Raw genomic sequence first — 21,151 nt, 5'->3', positions numbered from 1 at the left:
TCTTTGAATGGAAAAATGTGGATACCAAAATTGCAGCTTGATTTCCATTTATGAAGCATTAGGAAATGGAACACAGAGCAGGAAAAATGTTTTTCAATGGTATTTGAACAGTATTTAAAGAGGATAGGACCAACAAAAATAATTTAAACACCAACTGTCTCAGAAGTTAGCTAAATTCTTTTATTCTTACAGGGGGAAAAAAAGAAACAACTAGAGGAATCTTTGCATCTATTCCTTGGGTGATTTGTTGGCCATGGATTCTAGTTTATGAAGAAAGATCTTAGTTATATGTAAGAGATCTGGGAGGAGTAAGTAAAGCAAACAAGTCAAAGTTCAATAAACATAGGTCCACATGTTCATATAAAATTTGTAGGTGTCTTCAAACAGAAAACTTTTCAAAGTCAGTTTTCAAGAATCTGCAGAAGTGCGCAGAAGAAAGATCAAATGCTACTAAGAATGATATTATAAAGCTTAATGTAGCTAAAACAATTGACTGCCAAAGAGTTCTAATCTTACCCCTCGATATTCTTCGATAGCAGTGAATTCCATTGATCACTGGTAAACTGCATGACATTGCAATGTTTGTAGTAATTTTTCTGAACAGGGAAAAGCCCAAGGGCAACACCCTCAGCTTCTTCAAGCTGAGAAGATCATTTCTTTGAAGCTTTCACATTCCCAAAAGAGAAAGTTGAAAGAATTTTTTTCTTCCCAGGAGTGGTAATATTACAAGACATATGAACTATTCCCCGATTCAGAAAGAGAATCCAAGAACTTCACAGGCTTAGGAAAGATGCCAAAAAAATTTAAAAAGAATTTGTCTACTAAGTTCAGGAAAAGGTTTTCAGATAAGGAAAATCCACACCAGAGAACTAAAGAAGGACACCCAGCTGTACAGAGAAAGGATTCCATAAACAATCAGCAATCTCATAGCTGACCTCCTTTTGCATGAATTCAGCTTCTTAGACCTCTCCATGGAGTGGGAAAGGGCAGTGAACAAGGTGCTACAAAGGAGCAGTCTGAAACTTCAGGATTTTCTAACATCACAAGACACTGCTGAATAACTGAAGTTTTCTAGGAAGTTTAAGCTTTCTCATGTCAGCTTACCCACAGCTCATGAAAAATTACAATCTTACGTGACAATGCCTTGGAAGGTTTTTTAATACAACAGCTGCAAGTTGTACAACGCCCTGGCATGGTTGGTAGAACTTATTTAGTAAGCAGGTAGAGTAATTGCAGCACTATGGATTAATGTTTGTTATTATTGCCTGAAAAGTTTAAGAAAAAACTAATTATTTCTCCTGCACAAGCACAAAAAAAGGAAAAGCTGTAACATTTTTATTTTTTACTCTGTAATTTTTTAGCTTTGTCTTCAGTATTCCTGGTAATGGAAGTGTAACTCTGAGCAATAAGAAAAAGCAAAGAAATACTTGTATTTCTCCAAGTGTATATTGTTTAAGTCTCTACACTCCATAAGACTGCACTTCTACTTATTTGAAAGTGCATTTTCTTCAATTTACAACACCTGTACTGAAAACTAAAGTTACAGCTCTTCCTGAGAATGACTTGCCTACATACACTGCCTGGCTAAGAGCAGCCCCCAATTCATCACTGTTCAGCTTGGAGTCAGTGCTTACAAAGTAATGCCTCAATTTCCAAGCGTCTTTGTCACCCCAGTTTGTGGAAGCTGTCTTCATTTTCTGCCCATACTACTTTCAAGTTGCTGACTTTTTCTCCAAAATAGGACAGCTTACCCGATTTGTGTCCGGCCAACAAACCAACTTTGCTTTCATCTGCCACTGGAGAAATAAAAGAAAAGACACAAAGATCAGAAACTTATTTAAATTCACAAGCCTTTGAAACACTGACAAATTATTTCAGAGACAGTATCCTGAATCTTTAAATTATAATCATCTGAAAAAAAGCCTTTCTTTACCTAATCCACATGGGGCGCTTCAAAGTCCAAATATCTGAATCAAAGCCCTCTGAAACCAATAAAAGGACTACCAGCAGTCCTTGTGGATTACAGATCAGGACCTCAGAATTTACACACTCAAAACTGACTTGTCAGAAGAGCAATTGCACTTGTAAATAACTCATCTTGCCAGACAAATCACAGGGCATAGGAGAGTTGTAGCATTTTCAGATCAAAGACCTCAATTGTAAAAGGAATCCAGATGTGGAAACCTTCCCATCTGCAAGACGTCTCGCTGACTCACAGGACCTCTGCAGATAAGGTCTCCCAAACCCTGATCTTTTTAAAGGCTTATGCATTTTTCTATGTTATGTTTTATTTTGTCTATAAATTGTAACTTTGTAGTATTTCACAACATCTTATAAAGAAAGATGCTTGCAGTAGCAACAGTTTGCAGACAGTAGTGGAGGAGCAATTTCTGAATGTAACAGGAATTGGAAGTTCTGTTCAGTAAACTCAGTTTATTGTCATATATCTCAAGAAACTAATTAAAATATTCTCCTGGAGGGCTGAGGGGAAGAACCAATCACTATATTTAAAATGAATTCTATGCAAAGAAACAGCAGTAAATGTAATGTTAGGAATGATAAAACAAGAACAGGAAATGAATGTTAGGGTTGAAAGCTTATCCTTCAACTCTGCCTACCCAAGCACTCCCTTATAACTCACCCTAAAACATAATCTCTTTATATGATAAAATAAATTGTCAAGTCATCCCAAAAATTCCATAAATGCAAACTTAAACAAGCTCTGTACAGCAGTCACTAAAAAAAGTTTACATGGAGGGTTATCTGCCATAATACCAGAACCTGCTACTTTCTACCTAGGACAGAGCAGTACAGTAGTTACTGACATTTAGGAGTTACTACTAGGAAAATAATGACAGTAAATATTTTCTTATACTGCCTCCCCACTTCACATTTAGGGAAGCTTTTACCCTCAAAAATCAACATCAAATTCAGGACTGGGATTCACAACTGGAGTCATGAACCCACAAATGACCACTGTATCTCGACTTCTGTGACCTAATTGCCACGTGATTATCAGCAAATGGACATAGTCTATGGTTTTTATGGGATCTAGGTGCTAATAAAGGAAGACTAATTCTGCCTGCAGCATTATGTAGAGATTCTGCTAAATAAAATGGCAATGAGACTAGTCAAAATTACAAGTGCAACCAGAACTCAAGTCCTTGATCTTTCAACTTTTTTTTTGTCCCTGGAAATGATAACTATCCAACTTGCTATGCAGTTTGATCCTATAATGCACAATGACTGGACAAGGATTTACTCTAAGGATAGCTCAAACTCCTTTTCCTGCTCCCTCCTCCTTAATGTCTCTCTAAGTAAAACAACTGTGGAAAACTTTGGTCCTAAAGGTTAGTGTTTTGACAAGTTATGATTGTGTGAAAACAAGGGATTATAATGGAAACGGATTCACAGCCTTAATTATAGCAGTCACTAGTGGCAACCAGTATAATGTATGATAATTACTTAAAGCAGGTAATGTTACAGTACATAGGAACTTAAAAAAAAAAAGACAGAACCCAAGGTTCACAGTATCTTTTTAAAGCTATGCTGATGATTTGGTTTGCCTGAAACTAAGTTTTACATTATTAAAAGGGATAAATCCATTTAACTTAATCATACTTTACACACCAGCTTCACACACAAAAATTAGATTTTAATACTGGAGGGAAAAAAGGAAGAATAAAATGATTAAAAAATGAAAAATAATCTTACCAAAATACAAGGTTAGCATTATGAGTTTAAGCACACACATGCACAAAACCTGGGAAATGCAAATATTAAAGTTCTATATCAAAGTTTGAGCAAAATACGTGTGCACCTCCACAGGGCAGTTTTTATTTCATGGGTTATTATGCTTAGGCAGGGCCTTTTAGGCTGGCCATCTTTCATTAGACTGAACAGAAGTAGCCCAGATAAGTCCATTGGATAAGAACCCCATTGCTTCCCTTGCTTCCCCTGGAAACAAGGAGAAGACTACAGAGAGAAACCCAACAAAAACAAAACCAGAAAAAGGCTAACAGAAGATAAATACTTTCTATGCCAAGGTTGAAAACTTTGTAACTAAAGGTTTCATTTAGTAAGTACATGGGACATGCTGTTCCACAAAATACCATTTGAAAACACTTCTTTGCATGTTGTTCAAAACTGATACAAACATTCACTTATGACAAAAATAGTCTCTCTCTCTAGTTCTTGGCCTTTGAACAAAGGCAAGAAGTAAGAGGAAATTTCTTGCCTAAAATTCTATTAGTTTTGGCCTGTCTTTGTAGAAAATCACCTGAAAGATTTTAAACAAGAAAAAAATACCATTTACTCTTAAAACTCAAGTAAAAAGAATTCCAATTATTTTTATATTGCAACATCAGAAAACAATTGCTTTGCAAATAACTGAAATATTTCAGCTCAAGAAGACCACACTTGGGAATGCACAAGTAAATCTTTTTATGAAGTCACTAGAATTACTGTATATTCTTCAGCTAGAATTATTAAATATTAAAAAAATAGAAACTACCTAATTTGGGACTGCAAAGATAAAACTCAAACAAAAATCTGGGAAGGATTCAGACAAGAGAATAAATAGATCCACAAACAAGAAGATACTTCTCCTTTACTTGTGAATCAAATACTTCACATTTTGAAATGTCCCTGGAACCCCAGGGATTTGTTAGTTCATTAAGTTATTAATGTTTGTCCGTGGAAATCACACCTGCTCTTTTTAAGTTAGATCTATTATTTAGGAACCACATTTTCACCACAGAAACCAGTTATGAATTCACTGTCAGTACTCAAAGTAATTGCTGAAATAAAAGATGAAAGAAGTTCTGCAGCTACTTAACAAAAACATGGACATTCGGGGGCCTAGCAAACCACAGACTATGAAAGAAGGAATATTACTAAACCAAACAAATCTGTCCAGCTGATAGCAAATAATTGATACTTTTTTTCCAACTATGCCAACAACCACTACAGAGAATAAGAAATCCCATCTCTCTATGCCATGAGTTTTTTAGTATTTCCCATGGCAATACTCTGGAGTGCTGTTTTGTTTCCAGAAAATAGATGTTATTTAACAACAGTAGAGGTTCCCAACATGCCTTTGTGTCCTTCCACATAAATGTTTTGACTGCCATTTCTGTGCCCTGCTCAAGGTAGCCATGTCATTTGAATTGCATGACTTCCAAGGGTTTAGTACACAACAAACCCTGTACTTCTCAGAGTTGGTGTCAAATCCAGTCCAGGCTTACACACAGCCTAACAGTCTAGTTCCAAGCTGTGGTTTAGAGAAGCACAAATGAATGCTGCTTCTGTCATAACCAATTGTCATAACCCATTTCCCTCCTTCTGCCCAGTTCAATTGCTGAACCATTGCATTATTTTCCCCCAAACCAAAGAGTTACTAGCATTCACAAGATACAAGGTTCTGCTCTTCAACTTAAGTGACTCTTTCATGAAGGATCAGTTTTGCACATTGACTAAGAGCTACTAAAAAATCTTCTAAACATGTGAAAGTCCCGTGTTTCTGCTGGACAAACTGCCACGTACCTTTGAAGACCAGCTGCAGCTCTGTGCTCAGAAAAAAAGCAAACAAGGATAAAAATTACAATTAATGAGGAATTATAAGACACTGAAACACAAAAGAATTTCCTAGAAAACAAATTTCCAAACAAACACCTTTGTTAGTTAATAGGAAGGCAAATGTAAATTTCTTATTGCACACTAATCAATTCACAAGGGCTGTACTCCCAAAATATACATAAAATGATGCTTCCACACTTCTCAGAATCCATCAGTTTCTAAGGTATAAACATATGATAAGAAAGCAAAGCCTCTAATGGGTCACTGTTTTTTCTTGGTGAACTCTATCCTTACTCAGCCCTTTAATCACAATGAAGGCAGTGCATCATCAATTAGTTTTAGTCAGTGATCGTGCCAGGGACATAATTCTCCTGCTGGTTTTATTTTCTGGGTGAAGCATCTCCCCATCTAGGAGTGGCATAAATCACTTGGAGAAATGGTGTCAATTGTCTCACAACAGTCACTTAGAAAATGCTGCTTCCTGTTCCAGGTCTGCCCTGAAGTGCTACATACAAAGACCACAGGTTAAAATCCACACTAGAGACAAAATGTGGGTATCAGGAAGGGTAAACTTGCACTGGCTTCAAATATTTTTGTTCAGTAATTCCCTCTCCTCACCTTTCTTCCACATAAAGGCATTTGTTCTGGGGTGACCTAGATATCCACCAGCTACTCCCTCTTGAAGGTTTAGGAGTCCTTAATAGATTCCTCCTCACTTCAGTGTTGAAAAGCACAGAGATGACAAAAAAGCTTGCACAAGGGCCAATGAAAAATTAGACTTATGAAGTCGGAAAAAGAAAAAAAAAAGTTAAACTTTTTCCAAAATGGCATCTAAGACAATATTTGGGATGCCCTGTTCAGCACATTTAAAGACAGGAATAAATCACATCCAAACCATGATTCTGGATTCTTTTTCTCTCCTGTACAAGGTTTTCTCTAATTAGATTTTTCAGAACACTTGTGTTAGAACTGATTTATACTTCAATTCAATTGTATTCAGAGCAGATCCCCAAGGGATATATCTTGTATGTCAGCACATGAGAATGAAAGTGCTTAAGCTTGCATTTGCTATTGCTACTTCTTGTTGAAGAACCAGAAGTACAGTTGAGGCTGTCCACTGAGCACATTTAGCTTTAAATGGAAGTTTTTCTCCTGGCAGAAAAATTAACTGTTTTGCAATTTCCCAGCCAGCATGATACAAATTTCTTCACTTTCTTTTAGTGCCATAACTACTCATTCTTGAAGGTTACACTGTTAATTGAGGCCATTGTGCCTTCTTTTACACTTTTGTTGTCTTTTCTAATCCTCTCTCACCTCTGTTCCAGAGAAACCACATTAGGCTAAAACTCCCCCACTGCACGTCTTCCACATGTCATTAACACTTCTTCCAAATTCCTAGGGTTAAACTGCAAGTTCCTAATGTAATCTGTCATTCACTGATTGAAAACATTGATAGGGAACAGATTTAAGACAAAGTTTACACAACATATTTATACCAGTGATCTTAAAAGTTACTTCATTATCATCTTTACTTTCTTTCTTAGAGTAGCTACACATTAACTCAACTGTTAAACACATTAATTAACTTTCTCCCCCTAACACTTATATAATCTAACTGCATTAACAGATCCACTCAAACACTAAAGCAGCCTAAAAAAACACCACCTCAAGCATGTGTTACCACGTTCTCAGCTGTTTCACCAGCACAACTTGTACAATGCTCTCAGTCTGCTCCATAATAAACTTCCTTGAGTCCTAGAAGATTTTTTCAAAACCAGTTCAAACAGCTGATATTCTCTTTTGCCCACTTCTGCCTTTATGCCACAGCTCACTGTTCCCTCAACTGCACTGATTTGGTGTAAAACTGAGTAACAAAATTAGCCTTGATAAAAGCCTCTCTTTTCATACAGAAAAAACCTAATTTCTGTCTCATTTCAATTCAGTTAACAGCATCCCTATCACTTAAGAAACAATTTTGTTTCATTCCTGAATTACAGATCTTACAAACAGAAATTTGAGAGTCACTTAAACTAGGAAAATGGCATTGTGTTTTCATTTGTAAAAATTGATTCTGCAGAGAGCCTCAGAAAACATCCATCTAATCTGATCAGCACTAGAAAGCTACTCATGATGTAAGATAGAATAATGTTTAAGTCTCTTTTGGCCCTTGATACCAAAGATAATCACAGCCATAAGCCATACAGTTTTTCCTTATCCCATAACACTTTTTGTTCTTGAAAAATCTTTCTCTTCCAAAGATGATTTTTAAATTACTAAGCCAGTAATGCTGAAAAGATTCTTAGAATTTTGATCTGTCTTCTCCATCTCTTCATTAATGCTCTAACAAGGCTAACTAGCTCTAAATGCAGTTCTGATGTTGGTTTCAAGTCAAAGCAAACAAATAATTGTATTCCATACACACAACATGGTTAACAAAACAATGACTTTAAAATACCAAACTACTTTTTGTCCCACTAATACCCTAACTCTCACTGGGGACCTCCCAAATGTGTTCTTTTAATTGTATCTGAATCCAAACACAGCCTGAAAGACCGATCTTCATTAGCTCTGTCTGGTCCTCATTTGCTTTTGTTTTGAGATATTTACTTCAGTTTACAGAAATTACACTCAGAGTCAAAATAATCTGGTTCAGAGCAAAGCATGAAGCAGCTAATAGCATCTTGACTGCATTTGCCACATCCTTCTGGATATGGGAGGCAGGTTTCCCTTCATTTTGAGGCATTTCAAAAGTATGAACTGTAAATGAATGCATCCCTTCACTAACAAAGAAATTAGCATTTAGTTAAATATTGGCTTTCTTGCAGAATACTCCATACCATATACCTTACACATTAACTGGCTAATTATTCCCAAATAAGTAAGCTGCCCGATATTTTAATAAATATGCCCCAAGGTTAAGGGATTCCAAGTATGTCTAATGATGTTTCAGCAAACAATATTTCACTCACATTTAAAATCAAGGAAAGGACATATCCATTTCTGCAGGCTATAGAGCTTAATCAGTTAAAATTTATGGGGTTTTGCCTTTGATGAGGAAAAGAAGAGAGAATTAAGCAGCACCTTGGGATAGTGGTCATGGGTTATTATACCAACATCCTCAAATATAAATCTACACAGTACTTTGCCTGAATTGATACCCAACAAAAATGCTATATATTCATATGATTCAATTTCATGTTGCTTCAGGTTAAAACAAGCCACACTTTCATGCGTTTGCACACAATTCCCATGGCTGTAGTTTTTACAGTACATTTATGCACAGCCTAAATCACTCCTGTGCATAAAGATTTATGGAAAGTAAGGGTGTTGGAGATGGATAATAAGACACCTTCTTTCCTTTGGTTTTCATAGAGCACACTGATTTACACTTTCTAATACAACATTAAAAAACAATTTCACATTAACATCACAAAAATTACCTTTTTAATATAGTTAAAAGAACAAACTATTGAAAATGGATTCTGACAAAATATTACACAGAAATTCTTCTCTAGAGAACTATGGTAATGCAAGGGGAAAATGTGTGTATAGAAGGTTGTCAAAAGCAAGGAAAAATCATCCTTCCAATGACTTACTTAGAAGCCATTGATTTCTTTCTTAGAAGCCATTAATTTTCAATCTGCTGTTAAGTTCCAAAAAAGTGTTCCAGTTCAGTGTGAAGGGAAAACACAACATTTATTTCCACCATTTTTGATTTTGTTCGGCTTATTTTTAACACTACGCTCTAAGCACAAGTCAAAGCTCTGCATGCAGAGAGGTTCTGGTCAGTACCAAGTCAGACTTTTGGCTCTGCATAAATTCTTGAAGTCACAGTTATAAGGGGGATCTTTGCTTTGCTAACATATGGATAACCATGGCTGAAAAACTAAAAAAAAAAAAAACTAAAAAAAAAAAATGCAACTGAGAGGATGTGTTAAGTGCCAGGATCAGGAGAAGAAAACGGGGGCCTGTGCTCTTTTTATCACCACCAATTCAAAATAAAAGCAGGCAAGGCCAAGAAATATCTACCATAAGACACAGGATATGAACTCTGCCAGTGATCCAGAAAGTGCTGTCATTATCTCCACACAGCAGCAGGGAAGAACATTAAGACTTATGGCTGACATGGAACTAATCTGTAGCCTATTACTCTGAATGAAGCTGTAAATTTTGAGAAGCATTTTGATCACTGTGGAAATGATGGATGCTAAAACAGAGAACCAGTCACCCTGCCCCCATACACTCTGCACAAGGACATCCGTACAGATCAGGCAAGTTCTGCTCATCTCTACAAAACCAAAAAAAATTATCATTACCACTACATGTGCTTTTTCCTTTAAATTTCTACAACAGTAACTCAATAACATATGCCACTGGTTTTTATTTTATTTTTTTAAAGTAGGTTCAAGCAAAACCTAACTCATCTGGAAAGAACTGAGTTGTTGAAATACACCAACTTCAGGCAATGCTACTTTTGGGCTCATGCTATCTGTGAGTTTGGCAGTTAAGACTTGTGCCAGTCCACAGGACTCACAGCATGGCAGCCTAAACAAGCAGGTGGCAGTGCTTCATACCCTCTGCTCCTGTCCAGCTGCCCAGCCAACAGTCCTGACATGCACCAAGTGTCAATGAACTCAACTCCAGCTGCCCCACTGGCAAGTAACCTACAGCTGGATGTGCCAAGTTCCTTTCACTGCAGGCTTTGCTCTGGAGAGTGACAACAACAAATTGATGCCCAACGTTAGCAGCACTGAACACTTTTTCATCATCCATCCTTATTACCTCATATTATTCACTGAGGATATTAATTCATAGCAATTATTATTTTGTAAATAGCTATGACTGGAAAGCAGATTAAGCACTCAAAGGTTTCTGGCCTTAAATATGTATATAACTGAAAAGAGAAACATCAACATTAAATGAGTCTCCATTGTGAACCTGTGTAATTATAAACTAATCCTTACTTTACAGATTTGCCTCTTGTATATACATCAGGCCTCATCAAAGCCAGGAAGACCCTTAGTATACAATTTTACTAGCTCCCTAATATAATGAATGTGGTTTTTTCACATAAGGTTCACAATCCATAGTAATATCCGGACTTTCTTCTGTTTAAAATGTTACCCACTTTTGATGATCCTTTGGGTGGCAATGTCATTAAGCAATCCTGGCCTTTATAACCTTGTGATGGAGCTATGGGTGCATTAAACACTTTTCAAGGTGAAGTAAAATGCTTCCTAAGTGAGTAGCAGAACAGATTTCACATTTATGCACTGTATTAGGCAAATTCTGTTGTCTGCTGAATTTGTGATTGTCATTCTGGGTTGCTAGACCCAATCTCTGGATGATTTCACAGATCTGTGATTCAGAGACAACTTGGTTTCAAAAGAAAGAAACTGCATCTAAATCACGTGTTCTAAGGTCTCAGAGCTCTCCTCCTGGACTCCAGTTCCGTGTTTTTTTCTGTTCATCCTATCAGATTTATTTTTGAGAGGACTGGCAGACCTTGAGAACCAAAGAAATGTAGTAAGTGGACAGTAGTCCCATGACAACTGGAAAAACAGGGCCTAGAACTTCTCAGAGAAAGGACATTTCCCCTTTGTTACCAAATTTACTGGAAGATGACTTCCCTATCTCTTTTTTTCAGTACTGAAATCAGTATGGGTACACAGCTGCATGCTGGGGTGAGAAGTTACTACTGGTCATGACTGCAGTTAAGTAAGAAGCAAGCAAAAAACCCCTAAGAAATAACTTTGCTTTCCCAAAAACCCATCCTGGAAACCGTATTGTATGAATGCTCTATTTGGAAAAACATTTTTTTATATCAAACTATTGGGATTTTATTAGTATTTGAAGCACTTTATGTAGCAGTTACTTCACTTGAGATGTTCATGTTTCTGTTCCATTTTCTCTTTCAGAGAGCAGCTCCTGCTTAAAGCCTTTCAGAAGGCAGAAGGCCAAACATGGTACTTCACTGCTTGCTAGAGAAGGACTGTAAAAGGTCCCAGCTTTCATCTTCCTCAGTTTCATTAATTGCCAAGCTATGGGCAAGGAATTTTACTTCACCTATTGGTATTTATAAAACAACATGGTGCAGATCTTTCATAGTCCCTCCAATTCCTTATATGCACGTCTCAAGTAGATTTACCTTCCCATATTCAATCAGACTGGTTAGTGCCCTTTTTATTTTTTACTTTTATAACACAGGGGCCTTTCCAACAGCTACCTTCTACAGGCAGCAACTTATGAACACTCTAAAAGATACGCTTGTGTCTGATTTTTCTTTTATTTTTGCATCCAATTTTATTTTCGCTTTTAGCCACTATGATTCAGTGACTCATGTATATTCTCAAAGGATTGCTCCTGGGTGTCAGGAACAGATTGTGCATAGAACTTGAAGTTTGAGTTACCTGGCAGTTCTGAATATGCTCTCCCACATGCTCCCATTGCCTAATTTTACACTGGTGCTCCTGAGCATTCTTTCCTGGGACTTCTGTGGGAGCTGGAAGCAAACCTTCCTAAAAGAAGGCTCAGTAAAGTTGAACATTGATTTTTCTAGTAGACCTCATATATGGTTTGACTCAAGTCTGTAAACCCGATCATTTTCTGAGGAGCATTTTCATTCTTTAAAAATACCTAATCCATTACTCTCCATCCAAACACTGGAACAGGAGAGCAAATGACATGTTTTGCCTGGTCATGCAGCAGTGTTACAATTCTGCCTCAAGACCTTTCTTCAATTAATTCACATCCATTCTTAGGCATTTCATGCATTAAAAACTGCATGGCTTTCCTTACACGCTATAAGAGGAGTACACACATTTAATCTTGCATCAAAATACCCTACTAAGATGACAATAAAAATCAACAACACAAAACCTAATACCAGACTGGAACACTTCATGGAAAAAAAACCCCTGCAAATTAAGAAAAAGCTACCTTGAAACTGTTTATAAAATGAATCCCTTTCTGTTAATGGTATAGCAAATCTGATCCAACATTATTATTATTAAAGATATCCTAATGGTAGTCCTCAAAGTTTCCCCATCAACACTGGAATTCAAAAGAAACCAAAACCAACCAACAGATAAAGAGTGAGTGTGGCCAAGAAGAATTAAAAGAAAAAGAAAACCTTATTTGGTTTTCTTTGAGACTTAACAAGCTTTCTTGAACCCTCATGAAACATGGCTTGGTTTTTCAGCTGCAATCACCCTTCAATCTTCCACCTGCAAATGTTTCCCTGGTATTGAAAGAGCCTTTTATTTTATACTTCACCCCCCTGCAAGATTTCCTGCACAGCACTGATGGGTAGAGAACCATAACCTTACACTCTTGAAGCATTTATAAAGATCTACTGCAGCATTTTGCCTCTGTTTGTCATTGTCAATGAAGAAATAAATAACTTGTGCTAGGAATGTTACCCTTTGTCCAGTGTAGTTTTACAATAATTTATATTCTATAAAAGATTTTTTTTTTGTGATTGCTAGTTTTGCTTTATATTTTAGACATACAAAACTTGTACAGCATTCTTTCAGCTCATTTTTCCATCATTTCCACTCTTCCTCAGCTAGGATTTCAATACAATGGGCCTTTACAAAAAAAAACCAAAAACAACCCAACCAAACAAAACCAAGCAAAAAAACAACAAACTTTCTTCAGCTCCAATAAAAAGTGTATTTGCAAATAGCTGCTAGAGGAGGCTGACCATTGTCCCCATCACTGTAACTCTTCTGCAGAACTTACTCCTGATGTTAGTGTTAAAGAAACAAAAGCAAGAAACAGAGATGGTGCAGATGGGCTAAGGCTAAAAAGCTGACCCATGTGTCACCCCAGCCCTTCTTACCCAGATCCATGCTTTTTGAGGCTTTCAGATTAATTGATTCAGACTGCTTGGCTGGTGTCAAAGATCTGAAGTTGATGTGCTGATCTGTTAAATGCACTGCTGAATTTATGATAGGGCTGCAGGGAGAAAAAAAAAGTTATGTAAAATGTTAAAGTACCAGTTCAAACCACAAGTGAACTAATTACAGGATGCACAAATATACATGTTTCCTTCTCCAGCTGCTTACAGCATGCACTTTTCAAATCAGATATTGATCCTCAACTTCCTTTTCTGAGACTTAACACTTTCAGTCACTTGATTTCTCATCACAGACAGAAATATAAATGTAAATGATCAGCAATAATTTTCTTTTCATTCTGCTAGTTCTATCTAACCACCGCATTTCCAACTAACACTCTACAGAATGTTGGAGAAATACTGCAATGTACCTGGATCAATTCTACTCCATCTGCTAATATAAAATTATTTTATAGCCTTGCACCCCTTATGCAGAGGCTGGAGGTCTTATGAAGCCTGCTATGACTGAAGAATTCCAGGATATTGTGTTTGCTTGCTTTGATTTTTATTTTGTTTTGGTCTTTTTTTTTCATTCTTTTACCTTAAGGCAACTTTGTAAACATTTCAAAATTGCACCTGAGTGAAACTCCAAGTAACTTTCAGCTCAAAATGCAACAGCTCAATGCAATCTGAAATCCTACGTGTCTCTTTTTTGATTAGAAACAGAAATTATTGTTCTTTGAAGTATTCTTAAGAAAGAAAGGATTTGGAAAAACAAAAATATTTAGCTCGAAACAGCTCAAAAGATTTCATTTTTCAGTGTCAAATACTTTCCTAAGTATTTTCCTATTCATTTTGTTGAAATGCAATTTCAGTGAAATCAGTGTGACTTGATACAGCAATTCAATTTCAAGAGAACTTTAGTTCTAAATGGAAAAACAATACAATACTGGAAAAGCCAGGGTGAGACAAAGCACCTGTAAATTCATCACCATTTTAATACATCATTAGCATTTAAGAGAATGTTTTTCTCTGAGCTTGCTGGAAAAAAAATAGGAAGAGATTCTAACAACCAACTGCAGTTGAGAATGTAATGCTGAATTGCACTGATCTGTGTAGACTTGTTTGTTTATCATGTCATAGGTACCTGCCTGGGAGACCAGAAATAAAATAAATTATTCTAGAGTAATTACTCCATGTTAACAAAATGAAATTAGATATGAAAGTCTTGTATAAAGCATTCAAGGCATCCATAATAAAATATATCTACTCTTCGATGCAACCAATCACTTAAGGGTGGTTTTTACTCAGACCCCAGCACACCAGGACAGACACATGGCTACATTTCCAGCTGAAATGCATGCTTCCTTAATAGCATTGCAGGAGATGCATGACTATCACAACTGAACACACAGCAAATGAGGAAACAATGGTCAACGGTGCATTTCAGCATCATCATTGGGACTGGCTGCATTCCTCATCATCAGGAGAGGCTGAAATTATGCCTTTGATTTGAATCCTGAGCTACCTGAGATAGAGAGAATGAGCCATTGTGAACTTCAACATGTTTACACTTTTTTGTGCAGCTCCAAACTTCTGTATTTCCTAAGGAAATTGGAGCTTACAGCTGCTATCAAGCACGGCAGGCTTTGCACAAGTATCCGAAAAATCTGCCCAATACCTTTACAACTGGTAAAACATTCATTAATTTTTCTCCTACACATTTATACATTTCAATGTTCAGACTTACTGAAAATTCGTTTTGTACTCTCAAGAATATCTTCATGTGACCTAAGGAGATTCAGTTTCTTACAAACTGTGTTTGCCTTGGACTATTAAAGCTTTAAGAAACTTCACACTGCATTTACACATTGCACCCACAGTACAGTTTTAAATTAACTTTTTTTTTTAATTTGGGATATTTTTTTTGTTTCACTGAACACAAGACAGGGATCATCTATCATGTATAGCAGGCATACTGCAGCTTATGAACAAATGAAATGAACAACACACTAAATGCTAGAATAACACAGCTTATGTTAAAAGACCTTCCAGGTGACTAAAGAAAGTAGTACAAATTAAAAAGAGGTTTTATAATCAATTAGAACTATTATCAGAATCACTACTGAGCAATTAATGCTGTAACTATTAAGAAGAGCTGCAGTCCAACCTGTGATTATAATCCTCAGTCAGCAGATCCTCACTAGGATGTGGTGGGAGAGGTGGAGGTGTTTCATTTTCACCATTGCCTCGATCAGAAACTGGAAACTCTGAAACAAAATTTAGAAAAGAGTTAAACAACCTGCAGAAACACCTACATTACACCAGTTCACTGACTGATGACTGGAAGGCCTCAAGCAATGCTGAAGTAAATCACAAATTATTCAAATCCCTAAACTAACTGAACTAGAATTAAAATCACACCGAGCAGAAAATACACCCCTTGGGATCTTCCTGAAGAGCTGATTTTTAGATTTGCATATATATAATTAAAGGTAAATATAGGGAAACTTTGTACTTATAGTGAAGTTGAGCGCAAGGCACAAATTGCTTTACTCCATTTTTAACTTCTCCACAGCTGCATTCAGACTGATTGTAGGTTCATTATTTCAGTCCCTTTGATGGGGAGCATTTACCAACTTTCAGGTACAGAAGACAACCACATTCTCAGGAAAGAGATCAGAAGAAAAATTTCTATTATTCTATAGCAAGAGAATAAAGTGGCATTTCTTAATTACAGTCTTCACTTTTCTACTATTACTGCTACTCCTTCTCTACCTTTACAAACTGCATCCAGCTAACAGTAGAAAATTACTTTTTACAAAGACAAATATGAACTACTCAAACCATTTAGTGGTTTGCTAAGCAACAATGCTTAAATACCTGCAATATTTAGTAAGACTGCTGTGCTCACTGTGGGCCAGTTCATGATGTCCTGTAAATCCACTTCTCAACCCAGTGGTACCATCTAAGAAAAAGTCCCTGCATTTTTCATTGTAGGATATGTCTCCACCCCTCCCAAACTTAACAGGAAACGTGGACACTTCCTTGGGTTTCAATGGCAGGTAAGCAATCTAATAATAGTGACATGCCACACTTTAATGTGACCTGTTCTGTTGCATGGAATGTTGGCACTCTTTTTGTACAATCCTGTCTGAAAGCACTAACCTAACCTGAGAGAAAAAGGGCTGGCAAGGAGGGATCAAAGGAGAAAGCAACAGATTGTATTTATGAAAGAGCACTTATATAGCAAACAAATAATATTGGGGAGTAAAATTCCAAGCAAAAACTCCCTATAAAATCCAAACAAAAAATAATCCCAACAAACCTACACTATCAGCTCAAGAATCCTATAAAATTCCTATTGGCTGGATATCCTCCTAAGAAAAATAGCTCAAACCCTGTGTCCAAGGAAGAGTGTGAGCATCATCAACAGAAAGTGAGGACAAGCAGATGAGGAAGAAAGTTTTAATGAGATCTTAAATTATTGTCAGGTATGCTCCCTTACATGCATACACACACAGGCTTCTTGCACTCATTCAGGTTTGAATACAAGAACAGGAAACAAATGAGAAGTAAAAGGCAAGTTCTCACAGGAAAAAGAACTTGGAACAAAGGAGGAACTCATATTGTTCAATGTGATACCAAATATAATTACCAAAAGGAAGGAGACTATGAAGTTCTGCAAAAAGGCTGCAGGACATGAGTAAGAAATGCAGGTAAAATTCCCTGTTAGAGACTGCAAAGGGATGCACTCCTGAGACTCACACAAAGGCTCTTATGGCTCTGTAACAGTACACTAGATGTGCACTGGATTGTTTTATGCTTGGTGAAGTCAAAGGGAGGCAGTCATTTATAAGAGCTAAGCAGTCCAAACACTCCAACTGGAACTCAATAGTTAATGGTGTGCTTATTTTAAAATAGCATCTAAGGTTTCATTCCTCCCATCTGAAAAATGATGTAGTATAATTCAGAAGCATACTGAAAAGGCAGCAAGGATGGTTGGACACAGGTACAAACACTCCTACCAAGGAGCACAGATCAGGATTCTTTAGTTCAGAGAAAGAAGCAATATAAGGAAATGCAAGAGGAGTCCATGAAACTGTAGAAGCTATGCTTGAAGTGACAAGGAAGCTCTCACTGTTTCATGCACAGTAACAAGAAGGCAACCAGTTTAACTATCAAGTAGCACACCAAGGACAAACACAAAGTAGTGTTTTCCACAGAACTCACTGCCATAAAGATACTTTGGGGAAAAAAAAAATTAAGAAATGTACCAAAAGTTAGAGATGTGCCCATGTCCCAAGGGTCCACACAGTACCTTTGACTTAGGAAGTCCCTAAACCACTGAGTATCAAAAGCAGGAAAGAGATGCCTGTTGGAAAAAAGCTAACACCTCCACCCAAAAAAAAAAAAAAAAAGAAATAAAGAAACTAAAAATAAAAAAAAAAACCCCAGACCCACAAAAAAGCCAACAAACTAAAAAAGAAATAGAACTACACCACACTTCCACTGTGGTTAGCCTTTTTGAGCAGACTCCTATAGCCATGGCAAGAGACTGGGTGTATCATGTAGTTATACTAACTTAAATTCACAGTAATTGGTACATCATTTCACCAAGGCTGTTTGATCATGGGCTACCCCTGGTATTTTTCTTACAGTAACAAAAGAATACAGACAGAAAAACATCAGCCTTCCTCAGTGAATCGGAAATGATCACAAGGGATTACAGCTCCCAGTAAAATGGGAGCAGGAGCCAGGGAATGAGAGAATTTAACCTAAGGGGCAGTCACTGGCTCCATGTTCAAGACCTCAGGAAATGACCCTACCAGATCCAGATAAATCTAAGCACTGAACAAAATGTCTTGAATCTTCAGATATTAAATAGACTAAGAGAGTAGAAAAGAGTAACTCAGGCAGAGTAAAAACTGAGCCTGTCTATAAGACATGTGCAGCACTTACAAGAAAAATCTAAATAATTAAAAATTTCACTTCTTAATTTTCTATCTTGATGTTACCACATATGTATGAAAACAGAGGTGCTTGTACAACCATGAGGATTTGGCAGTTTGAGAGAAAGTTTGATTATTTTGCTACTTAACAGAGAGATGACAGCATTTTCCCTATAACTATTTATAATATAGGGTTATAAGAAATGTATCAGAACCTCTAATGAAACACATTCTAGTAATCTTTCAACACCAGAAATGTAAAGCTGCTGGCACTGAAGTATCAATTCTCAAAGAGATTGTTCTAAAAAACACCGTGAAACAGCTTGGCAGCAAAAGAAGTGAGGACCTGAAGGCAGCAAGTGTTATTCATGCAAAAATAGAACAAACACTGGCATTTCAATACTGGATCACTATTCCCTCCCCCTTTATTTAAATATCCACAGGCAAGACAAAATTTAATGTTTTGGCTATAAGCACTTTTCCCCAGACATTAGTTTTTCTTGCTCATGTATAATAAAAAAGATTCTTAAAACAGACAGCAATATTAGCAGGCCAAGCTTCAGTGTATTTTTGCTGAGCTTTTATAAGAATTTTATTGGTAGGAGCAGTGAATGGTACTGGAAATAACTTATTAGAAAACATTAATTAAGAAAGTGACATTCTATGAAACATAATACAGCTCCTACATTAAATTCTTATATCAGATCCCATATTATGTTAAAAATCTCTTCTGTTTTATTATTCTTTGCAAAAATGTACCCACTGCACTTGTATGTTCAAGATGTGGATAGCACACTGTGAGCATATATAAGGATCTGTTCCTGCCTGACACAAGAAACTCACTAGGTCTGTGGCTCATGTCCTTAAACAGACACACAACCTAAAGTTCATAGCTGAGATAAAGGAGGGTTGTGCACAGGAAAAGTGTTTCACCCTTACAGATGTCTTGAAACTCTGAGGACAAAACTTTTAAAGAAATAATGCAAAAAAATATTTAAACCAGTGATAGAAGGAAATAGGTGACAGGCCCATATGGAAAGCAGAATGAGCAGTAGCTCAATAATAATTAATACTATGATTTCAAAATAAGATAAATATTTCTGCAATGTGTGAGACTAGTGTTAAGCCCAAATTGTCTCTCACTAAAACAATTTCTTATCAGAGCTGTCCCACAGCCCTCTTGCTGCACGTGCCTGTAGAGTTTTCCATTAAGATAACTAAAATTTTACTAAAACACCAAATCTTCAACAGCAATTACAATACAATGATATCCTGAGCAAGTGGTAGCAACACCTTTATCGCTTCTTGTCCACTGACTCCAATTCCAATCACTTCCCAAACCATGACTGTGAAGACCCAGCCATGCCAAACCCTCCCTGTGCCAGCAGCACTCCAAAGCTTCCTTTTCACATCTCACACATTCTCTTTGAGGACATCACTGTTTTTGCTATAATGCCTTCTTATCATCTTAATTCTTTAATTAAAAAGATGCCTATTTAAAATAATTTTATGACTGAGCTGAAAACTAGCCATCCTGATTTCTGAATTGCACTTCAAGAATCCTTATCTAAAAGTACAATTCTTCCACATACTTTGTTTTGAATTCAAGTGCCAGGTTAGCAGTTGCCATTCATCTGCATCAATGGCTTCAGAGCGTTTGCTATTACGGTTTTTAAGGAAGCATTTAAAGGTAATTGCTGCTTTTTGATATTTCTTTGGTAATGCCCAACTCTACAGAGCAGGCTAGCTCCAAGGATTGGACCCTTTTCTCCTGAAACTACAGAATGAGTGTAAATTCCATACAAGAAAACCATAAGGTAGATCTAAGCAACAGGATCTGATCATTGAATATTTACAGTGCTTCAGACTATACCCAATTCTTTGCCTGGAATCACACTGTGAAAATATTGAAGTCAACACAAATAAGTTACCCCTAAATTCTGTGGGAGTTTCTCTTGAATTTTACAGATAAGAGCTCTTGGGTTTTGATTAAAAGTACCCCACACAGTCATCACAGCAGCCTATGAAATTACTTTTTGCAGGCTACCATGATTCCACAGTTGTCTAGGAAAGTGGGAAAGATCATGCATAATTCAACTACATCAAAGAAAATCTTTTTTTCCTACTGGAAAGTATTTAGCTATGTGCTTGACTTGAAGAATGAGAGCACACTTTAAAGGATAGGGGTCAAGACCATCTCAAATACTTAAACTTTTCAAATAACTAGTACCTTGCTGAGTCAGAAGCAAATTGAACAGATAGTACAGTATGCCATCAGAAATGAAAAAGGACAGGAAAAGAAGTGGCCTTAAATGCTCTTACTTGTATGCCTCCATATGCTCGCACATGTAGGTTTTCTTTGCACAATTTACACAATTACCTAATTCTTTTTAATGAGTTCATTAATATAATTCCAATTTGTAAATTAAGGGAATGTTTCTAACCTTTGAACATATTTTACCTTAAAGTCTAAAATAAGCAAGTGCACTTTTCGAACATCATGTTTTAGTATAAATTAATTAAGCTTATAATAACCCAGGACATAATCTAAAAATTAAATGTAAAAATCATTGCGCTCATTAAAGATATATAGAAAATAAACATTTTGACAACATATATTTTGCACTCATCATTTGTTTTTTATCCAGCCTTACGTGTTGGGGCAGCGAGCTAGAAACTGTTACTTAAACTGGAATTTGTGCCAGGAATCTCATTCACAACTTCTGAGTCAGCTCTCCCACCCTCGCTGGATCTTCAAGCCTCAAAGTAACATAGCGTGCAC

At 36.6% G+C, this 21,151-nt stretch overlaps 1 protein-coding gene across 6 annotated transcripts in view; it reads right to left on the bottom strand.

Moving 5' to 3' along the window:
- The window catches only part of PARD3B (par-3 family cell polarity regulator beta), a 389,258-nt gene that overhangs the window by 164,876 nt on the left and 203,231 nt on the right, over positions 1–21,151 (bottom strand). For 4 of the 6 annotated variants that reach the window (XM_050976846.1, XM_050976848.1, XM_050976849.1 and 1 more), the window contains 4 exons: positions 15,588–15,687; positions 13,421–13,536; positions 5,545–5,565; positions 1,752–1,796 (listed from right to left, as the gene is read on the bottom strand). In XM_050976846.1, coding sequence (XP_050832803.1) covers positions 1,752–1,796; positions 5,545–5,565; positions 13,421–13,536; positions 15,588–15,687 — 282 coding nt within the window. The remainder of the gene's footprint in view (positions 1–1,751; positions 1,797–5,544; positions 5,566–13,420; positions 13,537–15,587; positions 15,688–21,151) is intronic. The other 2 variants (XM_030241769.2, XM_050976847.1) reach the window with 2 other exon arrangements.

This window comes from Serinus canaria, chromosome 7 (assembly GCF_022539315.1).
Source record: "Serinus canaria isolate serCan28SL12 chromosome 7, serCan2020, whole genome shotgun sequence".
NCBI lineage: Eukaryota > Metazoa > Chordata > Aves > Passeriformes > Fringillidae > Serinus > Serinus canaria.
The sequence above is the reverse complement of the archived record's forward strand: the minus strand, read 5'-3'. Positions and strand labels throughout refer to the sequence as shown.